This window comes from Triticum aestivum, chromosome 3B (genome assembly GCF_018294505.1).
Source record: "Triticum aestivum cultivar Chinese Spring chromosome 3B, IWGSC CS RefSeq v2.1, whole genome shotgun sequence".
Lineage (NCBI taxonomy): Eukaryota > Viridiplantae > Streptophyta > Magnoliopsida > Poales > Poaceae > Triticum > Triticum aestivum.
Window position 1 is genome coordinate 26,269,295 of NC_057801.1, and position 19,258 is coordinate 26,288,552.

General features: G+C 47.3%; 2 protein-coding genes across 2 annotated transcripts; both read left to right on the forward strand.

Moving 5' to 3' along the window:
• The first annotated feature begins 11,511 nt into the window (after positions 1-11,511).
• Positions 11,512-14,324, forward strand: LOC123064483 (HIPL1 protein). The gene is made up of 7 exons (XM_044487960.1): positions 11,512-11,614; positions 11,692-11,849; positions 11,951-12,715; positions 12,804-13,020; positions 13,265-13,434; positions 13,528-13,769; positions 13,900-14,324. The coding sequence occupies exons 1-7, from the start codon at positions 11,512-11,514 to the stop codon at positions 14,297-14,299; spliced, it is 2,055 nt and encodes a 684-aa protein (XP_044343895.1). The 3' UTR covers positions 14,300-14,324.
• Positions 14,325-16,062: 1,738 nt separating this feature from the next.
• LOC123067202 (F-box/FBD/LRR-repeat protein At5g22700) lies at positions 16,063-18,749 on the forward strand. The gene is made up of 4 exons (XM_044490105.1): positions 16,063-16,092; positions 16,156-16,947; positions 17,692-17,881; positions 18,354-18,749. Exons 1-4 carry the CDS (start codon positions 16,063-16,065, stop codon positions 18,377-18,379), a joined length of 1,038 nt encoding a protein of 345 aa, XP_044346040.1. The 3' UTR covers positions 18,380-18,749.
• Positions 18,750-19,258: the final 509 nt, after the last annotated feature.

A 19,258-nucleotide genomic window follows, 5' to 3' on the forward strand; every position in this document is an offset into this window, starting at 1 on the left:
GGGATAGATCGATACGCCTCATAGGTCTTTCAGAAAACACATACCTTGATAAGATATTGAAGAAGTTCAATATGGATCAGTCCAAGAAAGGGTTCTTGCCTGTATTGCAAGGTGTGAGATTGAGCTCAGCTCAATGCCCGACCACGGCAGAAGATAAAGAAGAGATGAGTGTCATCCCCTATGCCTCAGCCATAGGTTCTATTATGTATGCCATGCTGTGTACCAGACCAGATTTAAACCTTGCCGTAAGTTTGGTAGGAAGGTACCCAAGTAATCCCAGCAAGGAACACTAGACAGCGGTCAAGAACATCCTAAAGTACCTGAAAAGGACTAAGTATATATTTCTTGTTTATCGAGGTGACGAAGAGCTCGTCGTAAAGGGTTACGTCAACGCTAGCTTCGACACAGATCTGGATGACTCTAAGTCACAAACCGGATACGTGTATATTTTGAATGGTGGGGCAGTAAGCTGGTGCAGTTGCAAGCAAAGCGTCGTGGCGGGATCTACATGTGAAGCAAAGTACATGGCAGCCTCGGAGGCAGCACATGAAGCAATCTGGGTGAAGGTGTTCATCACCGACCTAGGAGTCATACCCAATGCGTCGGGGCCGATCACACTCTTCTGTGACAACACTGAAGCTATTGCACTTGCCATGGAGCCCAGGTTTCACAAGAAGACCAGGCACATCAAGCGTCGCTTCAACTCCATATGTGAAAATGTTCAAGATGGAGACATAGATATTTGTAAAGTACACACAGACCTAAATGTAGCAGATCCGTTGTCTAAACCTCTCCCTAGGACAAAACATGATCAACACCAGAACGCTATGGGTGTTCGATTCATCACAATGTAACTAGAATATTGACTCTAGTGCAAGTGAGAGACTGTTCGAAATATGCCCTAGAGGCAATAATAAAATGGTTATTATTATATTTCTTTGTTCATGATGATTGTCTGTTATTCATGATATAACTGTGTTATCCAGAAATCGTAATACACGTGTGAATACATAGACCACAACATGTCCCTAGTAAGCCTCTAGTTGACTAGCTCGTTGATCAACAGATAGTCATGGTTTCCTGACTATGGGCATCGGTGTCATTGATAACAGGATCACATCATTAGGAGAATGATGTGATGGACAAGACCCAATCCTAAGCATAGCTCAAAGATCGTGTAGTTCGTTTAGCTAGAGCTTTTCCAAATGTTAAGTATCATTTCCTTAGACCATGAGATTGTGCAACTCCTGGATACCGTAGGAGTGCTTTAGGTGTCCCAAACATCACAACGTAACTGGGTGACTATAAAGGTGCACTACGGGTATCTCCAAAAGTGTTTGTTGGGTTAGCATGAATCGAGACTGGGATTTGTCACTCCGTATGACGGAGAGGTATCTCTGGGCCCACTCGGTAATGCATCATCATAATGAGCTCAATGTGACCAAGTGTCTGGTCACGGGATCATGCATTACGGTACGAGTAAAGTGACATGCCGGTAACGAGATTAACCGAGGTATTGGGATACCGATGATCGAGTCTCGGGCAAGTAACGTACTGATTAACAAAGGGAATTGTATACGGGGTTGATTGAATCCTCGACATCGTGGTTCATCCGATGAGATCATCGAGGAGCATGTGGGAGACAACATGGGTATCCAGATCCCGCTGTTGGTTATTGACCGGAGAGGCGTCTCGGTCATGTCTGCATGTCTCCCGAACCCGTAGGCTCTATACACTTAAGGTTCGGTGACGCTAGGGTTGTGGAGATATGAATATGCAGTAACCCGAAAGTTGTTCGGAGTCCCGGATGAGATCCCGGACGTCACGAGGAGTTCCGGAATGGTCCGGAGGTGAAGAATTATATATAGGAAGTGTAGTTTCGGCCATCGGGAAAGTTTCGGGGGTCACCGGTATTGTACCGGGACCACCGGAAGGGTCCCGGGGGTCCACCGGGTGGGGCCACCTATTCCAGAGGGTCCCATGGGCTGAAGTGGGAGGGGAACCAGCCTCTGGTGGGCTGGTGCGTCCCCCCTTGGGCCCTCCCTGCGCCTAGGGTTGGAAACCCTAGGGGTGGGGGGCGCCTCCACTTGCCTTGGGGGGCAAGCCACCCCCTTGGCCGCCGCCCCCCCTTGGAGATCCCACCTCCTAGGGCCGGCGCCCCTAGGGGGCCTATATAAAGTGGGGGAGGGAGGGCAGCCACACACCCATGCTCTTGGCGCCTTCCTCTCCCCATTGCTACACCTCTCCCTCTCGTAGAAGCTCGGCAAAGCTCTGCCGAGATTGCTGTTGCATCCACCACCACGCTGTCGTGCTGCTGGATCTCCGTTAACCTCTCCTTCCCCCTTGCTGGATCAAGGAGGAGACGTCTTCCTCAATCGTACGTGTGTTGAACGCGGAGGTGCTGCCCGTTCAGCACTAGGATCATCGGTGATTTGGATCACGACGAGTACGACTCCTTCAACCTCGTTCTCTTGAATGCTTCCGCTCGCGATCTACAAGGGTATGTAGATGCACTCCTTTCTCTTGTTGCTAGATGAACTCATAGATTGATCTTGGTGAACGTAGGAATTTTTTGATTTTATGCAACGTTCCCCAACAGTGGCATCATGAGCTAGGTCTATGTGTAGTTCTCTTTGCACGAGTAGAACACAATTTGTTGTGGGCGTAGATGTTGTCAACTTTCTTGCCACTACTAGTCTTATTTTGCTTCGATAGCATCGTGGGATGAAGCGGCCCGGACCGACCTTACACGTACGCTTACGTGCGACAGGTTCCACCGACTGACATGCACTAGTTGCATAAGGTGGCTAGCGGGTGTCTGTCTCTCCCACTTTAGTTGGAGCGGATTCGACGAAAAGGGTCCTTATGAAGGGTAAATAGAAGTTGGCATATCATGTTGTGGCTTTCACGTAGGTAAGAAAATGTTCTTGCTAGAATTCTATTGCAGCCACGTAAAAATATGCAACAACAATTAGAGGACGTCTAACTTGTTTTTGCAGCATGTGTTTTGTGATGTGATATGGCCAAAAGTTGTGATGAATGACATATATGTGATGTTTGAGATCATGTTCTTGTAATAGGAATCACGACTTGCATGTCGATGAGTATGACAACCGGCAGGAGCCATAGGAGTCGTCTCTATTTTTGTATGACGTGCGTGTCATTGAGAAACGCCATGTAAATTACTTTACTTTATAGCTAAACGTGTTAGCCATAGCAGTAGAAGTAATAGTTGGCGAGCAACTTCATGGAGACACGATGATGGAGATCATGATGATGGAGATAATGGTGTCATGCCGGTGACGAAGATGATCATGGCGCCCCGAAGATGGAGATCAAAGGAGCAATATGATATTGGCCATATCATGTCACTATTTGATTGCATGTGATGTTTATCATGTTTTACATCTTATTTGCTTAGAACGACGGTAGCTTAAATAAGATGATCCCTCGAAATAATTTCAAGAAAAGGGTTCCCCCTAACTGTGCACCGATGCAAAGGTTCGTTGTTTCGAAGCACCACGTGATGATCGGGTGTGATAGATCCTAACGTTCGAATACAACGGGTGTAAGCCAGATTTACACACGCAATACACTTAGGTTGACTTGACGAGCCTAGCATGTACAGACATGGCCTCGGAACACGGAGGACCGAAAGGTCGAGCATGAGTCGTATAGAAGATACGATCAACATGGATATGTTCACCGATATCGACTAGTCCGTCTCACGTGATGATCGGACACGGACTAGTTGACTCGGATCATGTTTCACTTAGATGACTAGAGGGATGTTTGTCTGAGTGGGAGTTCATTGAATAATTTGATTAGATGAACTTAATTATCATGAACTTAGTCTAAAATCTTTACAATATGTCTTGTAGATCAAATGGCCCACGTTACCCTCAACTTCAACGCGTTCCTAGAGAAAACCAAGCTGAAAGATGATGGCAGCTACTATATGGACTGGGTCCGGAACCTGAGGATCATCCTCATAGCTGCCAAGAAAGATTATGTCCTAGAAGCACCGCTATGTGAAGCACCCATCCCAGAGAACCAAGACGTTATGAGCGTTTGGCAGTCTTGTGTTGATGATTACTCCCTCGTTCAGTGCGACATGCTTTACAGCTTAGAACCGGGGCTCCAAAAATGTTTTGAGCAACACGGAGCATATGAGATGTTCGAAGAGCTGAAAATGGTTTTCCAAGCTCATGCCCGGGTCGAGAGATATGAAGTCTCCGACAAGTTCTTCAGCTGTAAGATGGAGGAAAATAGTTCTGTCAGTGAGCACATACTCAAGATGTCTGGGTTGCACAACCGCTTGACTCAGCTGGGAGTTAATCTCCCGGATGACGCGGTCATTGACAGAATCCTTCAGTCGCTTCTACCGAGCTACAAGAGCTTTGTGATGAACTTCAATATGCAGGGGATGGAAATGACCATTCCTGAGGTATAATCAATGTTGAAATCAGCGGAGGTAGAGATCAAAAAGGAACATCAAGTGTTGATGGTAAATAAAACCACTAAGTTCAAGAAAGGCAAGGGTAAGAAGAACTTCAAGAAGGATTGCAAGGGAGTTGTCGCGCCCGGTAAGCCAGTTGCCGGGAAGAAGCCAAGGAATGGACCCAAGCGTGAGACTGAGTGCTTTTATTGCAAGGAAAGTGGTCACTGGAAGCAGAACTGCCCCAAGTACTTAGTGGACAAGAAGGCCAGCAACATCAAACGTATATGTGATATACATGTAATTGATGTGTACCTTACCAGTACTCATAGTAGCTCTTGGGTATTTGATACCGGTGCGGTTGCTCATATTTGTAACTCGAAGCAGGAGCTGCGGAATAAGCGGAGACTGGCGACGGACGAGGTGACGATGCGCGTCGGGAATGGTTCCAAGGTCGATGTGATCGCCGTCGGCACGCTACCTCTACATTTACCTACGGGATTAGTTTTAAACCTTAATAATTGTTATTTAGTACCAGCTTTGAGCATGAACATTATATCTGGATCTCGTTTAATACGAGATGACTACTCATTTAAATCCGAGAATAATGGTTGTTCTATTTATATGAGAGATATGTTTTATGGTCATGCCCCGATGGTCAATGGTTTATTTTTAATGAATCTCGAACGTGATGTTACACATATTCATAGCGTGAATACCAAAAGATGTAAAGTTGATAACGATAGTCCCGCATACTTGTGGCACTGCCGCCATGGTCATATTGGTGTCAAGCGCATGAAGAAGCTCCATGCTGATGGACTTTTAGAGCCTCTCGATTATGAATCATTTGACACATGCGAACCATGCCTCATGGGCAAAATGACCAAGACTCCGTTCTCCGGAACAATAGAGCAGCAACCAACTTATTGGAAATCATACATACTGATGTGTGCGGTCCAATGAGAGTTGAGGCTCGCAGAGGATATCGTTATGTTCTCACTCTCACTAACGACTTGAGTAGATATGGGTATGTCTTCTTGATGAAACACAAGTCTGAGACCTTTGAAAAGTTCAAGGAATTTCAAAATGAGGTAGAGAATCAACGTGACCGAAAGATAAAGTTCTTACGATCAGATCATGGAGGAGAATATTTAAGTCACGAATTTGGTACGCATTTAAGGAAATGTGGAATTGTTTCACAACTCACGTCGCCTGGAACACCTCAGCGTAATGGTGTGTCCGAACATTGTAATCGCACTTTATTGGATATGGTGCGATCTATGATGTCTCTTACCGATTTACCGCTATCATTTTGGGGATACGCTCTAAAGACAGCTACATTCACTTTAAATAGGGCACCATCTAAATCCGTTGAGATGACACCGTATGAATTATGGTTTGGGAAGAAACCTAAGCTATCGTTTCTAAAAGTTTGGGGATGCGATGCTTATGTCAAGAAACTTCAACCTGAAAAGCTCGAACCCAAGTCGAAAAATGCGTCTTCATAGGATACCCTAAGGAAATCATTGGGTATACCTTCTACCTAAGATCCGAGGGCAAGATCTTCGTTGCCAAGAACGGGTCCTTTCTGTAGAAAGAGTTTCTCTCGAAAGAATTAAGTGGGAGGAAAGTAGAGCTTGATGAAGTACTACCTCTTGAACTGGTGAGTAGCGCAGCTCAGGAAGATATTCCTGTGGTGCAAGCACCAACTGAAGGGGAAGTTAATGATGATGATCAAGGTACTTCGGATCAAGTTACTACTGAACTTCGTAGGTCCACGAGGACACGTTCCACACCAGAGTGGTATGGCAACCCTGTCCTGAAAATCATGTTGTTAGACAACGGTGAACCTTCGAACTATGAAGAAGCGATGGCGGGCCCAGATTCCAACAAATGGCTTGAAGCCATGCAATCCGAGATAGGATCCATGTATGAAAACAAAGTATGGACTTTGACAGACTTGCCCGATGATCGGCGAGCGATTGAAAACAAATGGATCTTTAAGAAGAAGACAGACGCGGATGGTAATGTTACCATCTATAAAGCTCGACTAGTCGCTAAGGGTTATCGACAAGTTCAAGGGGTTGACTACGATGAGACATTCTCTCCCGTAGAGAAGCTAAAGTCAGTCCGAATTATGTTAGCAATTGCCGCATACTATGATTATGAGATATGGCAAATGGACGTCAAAACGGCATTCCTTAACGGCCATCTTAAGGAAGAACTGTATATGATGCAACCGGAAGGTTTTGTCGACCCTGAGAATGCTAACAAGGAATGCAAGCTCCAGCGATCCATTTATGGGCTGGTGCAAGCATCTCGGAGTTGGAACATTCGCTTTGCTGAGATGATCAACGCGTTTGGGTTTATGCAGACTTATGGAGAAGCCTGCGTTTACAAAAAAGTGAGTGGGAGCTCTATAGCATTTCTCATATTATATGTAGATAACATACTTTTGATGGGAAATGATATAGAACTTTTGGACAACATTAAGGCCTACTTGAATAAGTGTTTTTCAATGAAGGACCTTGGAGAAGCTGCTTACATATTAGGCATCAAAATCTATAGGGATAGATCGATACGCCTCATAGGTCTTTCAGAAAACACATACCTTGATAAGATATTGAAGAAGTTCAATATGGATCAGTCCAAGAAAGGGTTCTTGCCTGTATTGCAAGGTGTGAGATTGAGCTCAGCTCAATGCCCGACCACGGCAGAAGATAAAGAAGAGATGAGTGTCATCCCCTATGCCTCAGCCATAGGTTCTATTATGTATGCCATGCTGTGTACCAGACCAGATTTAAACCTTGCCGTAAGTTTGGTAGGAAGGTACCCAAGTAATCCCAGCAAGGAACACTAGACAGCGGTCAAGAACATCCTAAAGTACCTGAAAAGGACTAAGTATATATTTCTTGTTTATCGAGGTGACGAAGAGCTCGTCGTAAAGGGTTACGTCAACGCTAGCTTCGACACAGATCTGGATGACTCTAAGTCACAAACCGGATACGTGTATATTTTGAATGGTGGGGCAGTAAGCTGGTGCAGTTGCAAGCAAAGCGTCGTGGCGGGATCTACATGTGAAGCAAAGTACATGGCAGCCTCGGAGGCAGCACATGAAGCAATCTGGGTGAAGGTGTTCATCACCGACCTAGGAGTCATACCCAATGCGTCGGGGCCGATCACACTCTTCTGTGACAACACTGAAGCTATTGCACTTGCCATGGAGCCCAGGTTTCACAAGAAGACCAGGCACATCAAGCGTCGCTTCAACTCCATACGTGAAAATGTTCAAGATGGAGACATAGATATTTGTAAAGTACACACAGACCTAAATGTAGCAGATCCGTTGTCTAAACCTCTCCCTAGGACAAAACATGATCAACACCAGAACGCTATGGGTGTTCGATTCATCACAATGTAACTAGAATATTGACTCTAGTGCAAGTGAGAGACTGTTCGAAATATGCCCTAGAGGCAATAATAAAATGGTTATTATTATATTTCTTTGTTCATGATGATTGTCTGTTATTCATGATATAACTGTGTTATCCAGAAATCGTAATACACGTGTGAATACATAGACCACAACATGTCCCTAGTAAGCCTCTAGTTGACTAGCTCGTTGATCAACAGATAGTCATGTTTTCCTGACTATGGGCATTGGATGTCATTGATAACGGGATCACATCATTAGGAGAATGATGTGATGGACAAGACCCAATCCTAAGCATAGCTCAAAGATCGTGTAGTTCGTTTAGCAAGAGCTTTTCCAAATGTCAAGTATCATTTCCTTAGACCATGAGATTGTGCAACTCCCGGATACTGTAGGAGTGCTTTGGGTGTGCCAAACGCCACAAAGTAACTGGGTGACTATAAAGGTGCACTACGGGTATCTCCGAAAGTGTCTGTTGGGTTGGCACGAATCGAGACTGGGATTTGTCACTCCGTATGACGGAGAGGTATCTCTGGGCCCACTCGGTAATGCATCATCATAATGAGATCAATGTGACCAAGTGTCTGGTCACGGGATCATGCATTACAATACGAGTAAAGTGACTTGCCGGTAACGAGATTAAACGAGGTATTGGAATACCGACGATCGAGTCTCGGGCAAGTAACATACCGATTGACAAAGGGAATTGTATACGGGGTTGATTGAATCCCGACATCGTGGTTCATCCGATGAGATCATCGAGGAGCATGTGGGAGCTAACATGGGTATCCAGATCCCGCTGTTGGTTATTGACCGGAGAGGCATCTCGGTCATGTCTGCATGTCTCCTGAACCCGTAGGGTCTACACACTTAAGGTTCGGTGACGCTAGGGTTGTAGAGATATGAATATGCAGTAACCCGAAAGTTGTTCGAAGTCTCGGATGAGATCGCGGACGTCACGAGGAGTTTCGGAATGGTCCAAAGGTGAAGAATTATATATAGGAAGTGCAGTTTCGGCCATCGGGAAAGTTTCGGGGGTCACCGGTATTGTACCGGGACCACCGGAAGGGTCTCGGGGGTCCACCGGGTGGGGCCACCTTTTCTGGAGGGCCCCATGGGCTGAAGTGGGAGGGGAACCAGCCCCTGGTGGCCTGGTGCGCCCCCCTTGGGCCCCCCTGCGCCTAGGTTTGGAAACCCTAGGGGTGGGGGGCGCCTCCACTTGCCTTGGGGGCCAAGCCACCCCCTTGGCCGCCGCCCCCCTTGGAGATCTCATCTCCTAGGGCCGGCGCCCCCCAGGGGGCCTATATAAAGGGGGGGAGGGAGGGCAGCCACACACCCATGCTCTTGGGACCTCCCTCTCCCCATTGCTACACCTCTCCCTCTCGTAGAAGCTCGGCGAAGCTCTGCCGAGATTGCTGCTGCATCCATCACCACGCCGTCGTGCTGCTGGATCTCCGTCAACCTCTCCTTCCCCCTTGCTGGATCAAGAAGGAGGAGACGTCTTCCTCAACCGTACGTGTGTTGAACGCAGAGGTGCTGTCCGTTCAGCACTAGGATCATCGGTGATTTGGATCACGACAAGTACGACCCCTTCAACCCCGTTCTCTTGAACGCTTCCGCTCGCGATCTACAAGGGTATGTAGATGCACTCCTTTCTCTCATTGCTAGATGAACTCATAGATTGATCTTGGTGAACGTAGGAAATTTTTTATTTTATGCAACGTTCCCCAACAGTCATACGTGGGGAGGGGGATCATAAGCACCCTCTGGACATCAATTGGCCACAACGTTTGACTTACCAAATCTTCATCCTAGCAATTGTTGATTGGGTCTATAAGATCAGCAACTTCTGTTAGAAGCTGTCCTCTTCTAGGAGTGATAATTTTCCTATTTGCCCCATTCGGGATCCATGCATCTCTTCAAATATCAATATTCTGTCCATTACCAACTCTCCAAATATAACCTTTTTTGAGAGAATCCACTCCGGCCATAATGCTTTGCCAAGTGAAAGAGGATCCTTTTTTCAGACTCGCATTCATTAAATCTCCATCCGGAAAATATTTAGCTCTCAAAATGATGGCACATAGGGAATCAGGATTATCAAGCAGGCGCCACGCTTGTTTGGCTAACAAGGCTAGATTAAAACAATGTATGTCTCGAACACCCATTCCTCCTTGGTCTTTTGGCACACACATCTTCCACCATGCCATCCAATGCATTCTCTTCTGATTTTCTTCGTCACCCCACCAAAAATGCGATATCGCGTCAATGATTCCTTTACATATCTTTTTAAGAATTTTAAAGACGGACATTGCATAAGTTGGGATAGCTTGTACAACCGATTTGAGAAGGATTTCCTTTCCTCCATAGCAGCTTTTCCTTCCAACCACTGATTTTCATAACAATTCGATCTATCATTTCCATTATGCCAGGACGTCACAACCCCCCCCCCCCCCCCAATGAACCGATATCCTTGCCAACCTAGCAGAAACCTTCCCTTTTGCGCACGTCTATGAATCCAGTGTCAGCACATGGGCCATGTCGTGCGCCAAGACGGACTGCATGCGTCATGGGCCACATGCTTGTGTGCCTGACCAACACATCCCCGTGTAGCCACGAGGGTGGGCACTGATACATTCTCTAACACCCTGATCACCGGTTCCTGGCCGTTACGCATGCAAGGATCTGAACCGGTCCCACATAACAACATTAGTCTTTCATTCACACTTTGTCCTCACTGAAATGCATCGGGGAAGAACTTTCTGGTTAGTCACTCCTCAAATTACCCGGTCGAACACGCTTACCTGGATGTTCTTTGGAGATGATCTTTCGGGGAAAAAATACACCTTCCTAATATGATTAGTTTACCATTCATATTAAGCCCGGACATCATAGAGGGGGCGGAGAGGAGAAGGAGGGGGCGAGAAAGCCCCACCGCCACCGTGGGCCGGGCGGCAGAGGGGATGACGCGGTGGTTGGGATGGGGATTTTTTTTTTCAACTTTATTCTGGGGCACTACATTTTTTACTCAGAAGAACTCCTGATAAAACAAAAGATGAAGTGTCATGGTTGACCACTCCCTGTGTTTCTTTAATCTATGTCAACTCTTTTTTTTTGAACCTTAATCTATGTCAACTCTAGTTGTGGGATGAATCTCTTGAGAAATTTGGACGTTCGTAAGCAATCGCGCCATTTGTGTCCCTTGTCCTATATTGAAGGAATACAAATATGCAGTCCGATATCATGAGCTGCTTGTACGCTGACAGTTCTATACTGTGTTTTCAAAAGAAAAGAAAAAAGAGGAATACCGTTGGATGTCTTGGTGACATGTGGGACCTAGACTGACGTGTCCATGCGTTCTGTTCGACCATCTCCGTTGACAATTAGCAATCAGTTTCACCTTGCCACTTTCACAATCCAAACAGCCAAACAGGTACATTCGTCTCCCAGCGGTCCAAGAGTTCGTTTTGATCATATCACAAGTTTTAGTATGGACACAAGTATAGTTGTCATTATCATCCAGCATGTGGCAGATTTGTCCCAATATTTGGTCAACGCCTGCATCCTCAAACCTCCATAAAGTCAGTTCTACTACGGCTCCATTTCTTCCCTCACATCTTCACCTCCTTCCCGAGGCACCATGAGATTGTTGTCGATGGCGAACGCGGCACTCTTCATCGCCGCCGTTGCCCTCCTCCTCGCCGTCAAGGACAGCCATTGCGCGCAATTGTGCATGGACTCGAGTATGCCGTCGACCTCTTGTAGTAATATCTACGTGTTGTTTCTCCGAGCAGTTTGTGACTTCGATCATGTCGAGCAGCGTTCCCAAGGGCGGTCAATGGATCCCTTTCCTTCTGCGGCTACAACGGCACGGCTTGCTGCAACGCCACGGACGACGCCGCCGTCCGGGGCCAGTTTTCCGCCATGAACATCTCAGGCACGCCGTGCGGCGACCTCGTCAAGTCCATCCTTTGCGCGGTATGGTTTCTTGCTCTATCACTAGCTGGATCGAATCAATTACCATGGGAATGGAAGGCTCCGCCACTGACTGACACAATGAGGATCCTGTTGCATTGCAGAGGTGCAACCCGTACGCCGGCGAGCTCTTCACCGTCGAGAAAACCCCTCGGACGGTGCCATTGCTATGCAACTCCACCGGCGTGTCGAGCCGGGTCGGCGGCGAGGCCGCGGCGACGGGGTACTGCGCGCGGGTGTGGGACACCTGCAAGGACGTCTCCATCCCGGGGTCCCCGTTCCAGCCGCCCAAGGGCGGCGCCTCGGCACCGAAGCTCACCGAGCTGTGGCAGTCTGAGGGCGACTTCTGCGGCGCGCTGGGCGGCGAGCCCGTCTGCTTCGACGGCGAGGCCGCGGCGTTCAACGCCACCCGCGTCGCGCCGCCGGTGAACGGCATGTGCCTGGAGCGCCTCAGCAACGGCTCGTACCTCAACATGGCGGCGCACCCGGACGGCTCCAACCGCGTGTTCCTCAACAACCAGGCCGGCAAGGTGTTCCTCGCCACCGTGCCCCCGCACGGCTCCGGCCGGCCGCTTGAGCTGGACGTGGCCAGCCCGTTCCTCGACATCACCGACGAGGTGCACTTCGATAACGAGTTCGGCCTCCTTGGCATGGCCTTCCACCCGGACTTCCACAAGAACGGCCGCTTCTTCGTCTCCTACAGCTGCGACAAGACGCAGTCGGCGTCGTGCTCCGGCAGGTGCGCCTGCAACTCAGACATCGGATGCGACCCATCCAAGCTCGGCGCGGACAACGGCGCGCAGCCGTGCCAGTACCAGAGCGTCATCGCCGAGTACACCGCCAACTCCTCCTCCGGCTCGCCTTCCACGGTAGGCGGCCGTTTGGCGACGCTATCATGCATGTCGTGTGTGTTTGCTTGCGTGCTGCTAATGCGCGGCCGTTAATTCAATGCCTCAGGCGACCTCCGCAAACCCGACGGAGGCGAGGCGGATCATGACGTTGGGGCTGCCGTTCACGACCCACCACGGCGGGCAGATCCTCTTCAGCCCGGGAGACGGCTACATGTACTTCATGATGGGCGACGGCGGCAGCGTTGGCGATCCGTGGAACTTGGCGCAGAACAAGGGGACCCTGCTCGGGAAAATCATCCGGATCGACGTCAACAACATGCCAAGTAGTAATGCCCACGTACAAACCCAATTTACTTTCTCTAGAATAAATATAATTGATTCAGTTTGAAATTCATTAGTTTACGTTTTTTGGAAAAAGAACATGAATATTGCAACAGAAACTCTAAGGACCATCAGTGTCTCTTTCGTTTGTAATTGGTGTCAGTTGTTTATAGTTCATGATTATATTCAAATTCAAATTTTGGTCAGAAGCCTAATTTTTCATATCCGAATTTGAATTACATGCAGCTGGTAACAGCACTCCCGGTTGGGGCAACTACGGTATCCCCAAAGACAACCCATTCTCCGTAGACCCCAAGTTTGCGCCGGAGGTCTTTGCCTTGGGCTTCAAGAACCCGTGGCGTTGCAGCTTCGACTCTGGCAAGCCATCATACTTCTTCTGTGCCGACGTCGGCCAGGTAATCTCTCGCGTCCCCATGCTTTATGACCGCAATTCATACTCGTAAATTCATTGTGGGATGGGTCGTGACGAAATTTGTGTGAATTTGCAGTCTCTTTATGAGGAGGTCAGCCTGGTGGTGAATGGCGGGAACTACGGGTGGCGCGTCTTCGAGGGAGACCAATCGTACCCGGCACTGTCAACTCCCGGAGGGAACACCTCGGCCGACTCCATCAACGCCATCTCGCCCATCATGGGTTACGCCCACAACACCGTCAACAACAACGTTGGCTCCGCCTCCATCGTCGGCGGCTATGTCTACCGCTCTATGACTAACCCCTGCCTCAACGGCAGGTAATAATTACACATCTCGATCGATGTCATTCACCACCTCACTCCGTTCTTGCTTTCATGGCATTCTCTAGCGACCAACGACCATGGCACGCGTCGTGTGTTAATTTCATCTTGCCCTTCCTGCGTACAGATACATCTACGCGGACCTATACGCACAGTCGATGTGGTCGGGGATCGAGACACCGGAGAACAGCGGGTTGTACAATGTGACACCACTGACGTTCGCTTGCTCTACAACGTCGCCAATCCCATGTGATGTCGCGGCCAAGAGCCCACTTCCGTCGTTGGGCTACATCTTCTCTTTCGGCGAGGACAACGCCAAGGACTTATACCTGCTCACTAGCAAGGGCGTGTACAGAGTGGTCGATCCTAGCAGCTGCAACTATGCATGCCCGATAAAGAGCTCCGCGGAGGTAGGGGTGCCCCCACCTGCAGCATCGCCGAGCTCTGCATTCAATGTACAAAGTTCCACCCTGGCAACGATGTTGTTGGTAGGAGCGTTACTTGTCTTGTTGAGTTTGGGTTTTTGAGGATAACTGTTTCTTTTTGAGTTGACAATGTTTTGCAAACTAGCCAAATGATTGTGGTGTTTTGATGGTATATATTTTAGATAATCTCTCTGTGTGATAGCGTGTAATTTTGGAGTCTGTATTTTATCAAGTTTACAAGCATGGTATTGCTTAAGATCTGCAAGGTGATCCAAAAGATTTTGGGATTTTCCCATTTGCACAAGAAATAATTAAATATTGTAATACCCACTCGTTAGGCCTTGTTTAGGAGGGGGTTTGATCCCCAAGTGATTGCTGGTTTGGTGAATTCCTCACCTTTCAGACTGCAGGTGGGACTGTAGGTGGGAGTCCCACCACAATCCACCTTGTCCCGATACAATTTGGTGTTGAAAAAGTGGGCATCCCATCAAAACTAATATGTGAGCAGTAACGAGCAACAAAGATGAGCAACATCGTTTGCTCCGCCCAGTTCGTAGACGATGAGCTGTGTGAACTCCACTAGAGCAGCTATGAGGCAGAGGGTGATTCACGGGAGTAGCACGGGAAGTAGATGCAGCAACCGCGTGTTGGAGCACCATGGGCAGCAGACTGCGACGAGGCGGATGCGAGAGCACGACCCCTAACATCTCCGGCTGGAGGTCCGACCGTGTGAACCGTCGGGACGAGCCTCCCGACGCCGCCATCATCGTGGGATACGTCCTCTTGAAACAGAGCGATTTGAGGAGTCCGTTCCAGTATTATGGAAGAAGATCTCGTACTTCGTTCCGGGTCCGATTGATCCCGTTTGTCCTAGTGATTTTCCGGGTGAGACCATGGCCAAGAAGCTGCCTACTACTCCTTGAGGAGGAAGAAGTGGGGGCGCGGGGGCGGGAGCACGCTGCGGCACCGGGGTTGTCTAGCTTAGCTGCCCCACTATTATTTTACTTTTCAATGGGCCCAGGCGCACGCGTGCAATTTAATATGACGTTGGGCCGTAGTTGGTGACCGACGCGCGGGTCCGAGACAGACACGAAGCAAACGTGTGGCGCGTCCTTCTCGTGTCTGTGTGGATGTAAATCAGACCCAGATTTAATACAAAAATGCGTTCAGACAAACACCTGATGGACCGAGCGGGCATAATTCGGGAATGGATCAGCGTGTTGGGCCATTGTTTTTGGCCTCGCGGATCCAAACACACGAAAACAGATAAAATGGATGGTCAGGTTGGTCTTGGTAGCCATGTACTCCCTCCGCTCGGAAATATTTGTCATTAAAATGATAAAAGGGGTGTAAGTATTTTCAGACGGAGGGAGTATTTTGTTGTATGGATACTTTTTTATGTATAAAAAGCGGGGCGCGGATCGGTTACAGATGATGCCGCTTTGGTATTTCGGCACACTGGTAGAGCAAAAAACAGCGAGTGTTCTTCGTGTGGATCCTTTCGTCTCGCCTTCCTCCTGTGCTCTCATCTTGCGATCCGCTCCTCTCCGTTGCTTGAGGCGATTGCATCAATGGAGGAATGTGTGGGTACTGCAGACTAGGTGACGCGGTATAAACTGCCTCTCCATGGTCCTCCTCTGTCCTCCAACCGAGAACGGAGACGGCTCCCCCGTCTCTTCGTGCTTGGAGAATTGATCCAGTACGTCAGAGCAAACTCACCGACGGCGACTAGAGGTGCGTTTTCTGGTTACCCGGTGTCAATCTTGGATGCACTTCCATCTTTTCCGCCTGGTTGACGACGATCTTGCTCGTTACGTGTCCATCACCTGCTCGGCAGCTGCTGCGCGGGCAACCTGTTCGACGGAATGGCTGACAGCAAGACGGTGGCCGTGGCTGTGGCTGGCGGCAAGGACTGCTTCCAGGACCTCCCGGAACCTGTGCTCGAGCTGCTGCTGTAGTTCCTGCCCTCGCGGGACGCCGTGAGGACGTCCGTGCTCGCTCGCCGCTGGCGCATCCTTTGGAAATCCGTGCCATCTCTGCGCTTCGATGCTTCTCAGTTCGAGAGCGCCCAGGCTCTCAACGATTTTGCTAGTAAGCTGCTTGAGCACCGCGACCGAACCGTGCCTCTTCGTGAATGTCATATCATCTCCTATCAGGATGGTGCAGAAGATGAGGCTCTCTGTGATCTTGAATCGTGGGTCCAGTATGCCTTCTCGTGTCAAGTTTCGGTGCTTCGAATTGAATCCTTGGGTCCTCGTCGTTCTGATTTTTTGTTATCCAGCAACAGTGTCATCTCCAAGTACTTGACTGTACTAGACCTTTTTCGCTTGGAGTTTGGCGGAAACCCCCTTGATCTTTTCTTCTGCCAGGCGCTGCAGGTGTTAGAGATAGATCACTGTTCTGTCAACCTTGGGGATGTCTTGCCCAAGTCTTTGCGACATCTGAAAATAAGAAGTTCAAGACTTTTTTCCAGGCATAAACCACAAAGTGGTCTTTCTGCTCTAGGTCTTGTTACCTTTGAACTAGCTGACCCTCAGGGGTGGACTCCTTTGCTTGAGAACCTGCCATCATTGGTAAAATCATTTATCAGGCTTAGCTGCTTTTGCGAAGATGCTTGTGATAATGTGAAGTGCCTCGGGGATTGTGGTGACGAATCATGTCACGGATGCTATGGTGAAGATGGTCGCTGTGTGCTTCTCAAAGGTTTGTCAGGCACTACGAATTTAGAGCTGATAAGCCAATATTCCATGGTATGTTTGCTTTTTCTGCAACTCCTTGTGTAAAATTTTCATCCAACATTGCATCCTTGTATCAAATATCAGTGAATCAAAACATGCATGTTAAGCTTGTTTCTAATGCCCAATTGCATGTTTTTCACGAATCCACTTTTTTCGTCGTCATGTTTCTATGCGGACATCTCCCATGATTGTGTTGTGAAGATGGCCGTCATTATAAATTATTGCTAGTCGATACTTCTGAAATCTCGTACTATATAGAAGCATATGTTTAAGATGATTTTACGAGCCATATTAGTTTATGTAACACTAAAGGCGGTATGTCTTAATAAATATTTCCTTTCGAGTAAACCAAAAGCTTGTAAAGTCTGATTTGTGTATCTCTCCATCTGTTCACTAGTGATTACTTAAAAAATAAAACTCAAGAAATCTTATTCAACTCAGTATTACTGAATCATGTCTTTCAAAGTTTTAACTTTAATTATTCTTTTATTTCTCTGCGCTTTGTTAAGATTTTCAGAAAGGACTTGAGATGGCGCCCCATGTTTAGCAAGTTAAGAACTTTGGTGCTGAATGAGTGGTGTCTGACTGGAAACTTTAGTGGACTACTTCACTTTCTTCAGCACTCACCAATTCTAGAAAAGCTTACCCTTCAACTTCCATCTCGCAAGGGATATGTTTTTCATATGCGCTAGCTTTTGTCGCCGAAGGTAACATGTACAGCTGATCCATATAAGTAAAATCTTTTGTTTGCGACAGCATTTTGACATCGGATCAAGTGGAAGTTACAACCCAGCAGAATATTTCTTGGTGTCGAAGCACCTCAAGGTGGTTGAAATCCATTGTAGCAAGGAGGATGAATGGATTTGTGAAATTGTGAATATCCTTGGTAGCCATGGAGTAACTTCTGCGCAAATTAGCATCAAACATGATTCTTGGAGTTCTTGCAGTAAGTGACTAATACTACAATTTGCTGATGTTTATGTAGTCTGCATGTGTCATCAAAATCAAAAAGAAGTAAACTTAATGGACATTAAAGTATTTGGTAAATTGAGAGATTAAAAAAGTCTATTAGAATGTTGTATGAAATCCACGTTACATACTTTATTAAAAATGTGATTTGGCCAAAGCAAGTGACATATTTTACTGAAAATGTGATTAGGCCAAAGCAAGTAAAAAGAGGGAGAATAGGCAAATAAAGAACGTGTGGTGTTTTTCACTATTTAGTTGAAATGGATCATTTAATAGCTTATCTTTCCAGTATCTGCATAGTGAGATCAAGTTGTACGTTGACTCATTCTTCCAGAACAATTTCTTATGCAGTATTTGTTTGACTTGAGTGCCGGTTGCTATCGACGGTACCTTCTCATGTTTTAGTCTGCACTTTCATGTGCTCATTGGGTCCTATATGGTTTACGCAGGGTTCAGTTTCGAGCAGCCAAAGTAGATGTCCCTGAATTAATCTTGGCAGCATGAGGTTGCTGTGTTTTATCTACCTGGATCGTGTGTGTGTATCCCTGATCCATTCATATGAAGGATGGACTTCCGTTGAGATGCGATGTGAATAGGTTCAAATGTCGCTGAGGTGATGTTGCACTTTTGGCCGGTGTCAGGCCTCAACTGATTTACCTATTGAAGGCCTATGATCTATGCATATGTTTCAGCAACCTGTATGTCTAGCTTAACTTGTGTAAAATAGTACCTGTTCTATATTTGAGCAACCTGTATATCTAGCTTAACTTGTGTAAAATGTTGCCTGTTCTCTTATATCGAGTACTGCTTTAGTTTACCTGTATATCTAGCTTAACATATTTGGCAATCCGTACACTTTTCTAAGCATGCTTGTTTCTCATTGTGTTTCATCCGTTCTACGAGACCTGAATGAGATCGATGTGCGGTTCAACTCTTCCATTTGACACTTGTGACCATTAGTCATAGTTAGTCTACTCCATTTTCTGTTGCCAGTTGTGGATGACTTCCGGAGTAACAACTGCTATGTCGCAGCTCGCCTGACATTCTGGGTGGGCCGAGCATGTCATGGAACACAATTATTCCTTCTCCTAGGAACGATATCAATGTGGCAAAAAGATGAGTAAATGAGTAATTGAATGGTAAAACAATTTGATTTCTTGAAAAGGCGGAAATGTGATCGAAACAAGAAATTTGAAAATGTTGTATTCTTCTGCGAACTAATGGAAGGGGGGCTCTGCATGTTATTCGCATAAGGTGATGTGTGAATGGTTCACTTCGGATCGTTCGTACATGTGGTAAAAAAGCATCCTTGGTGAAAGGATACTTGAAAATGGCATTCTCATTCGTGTTAGCA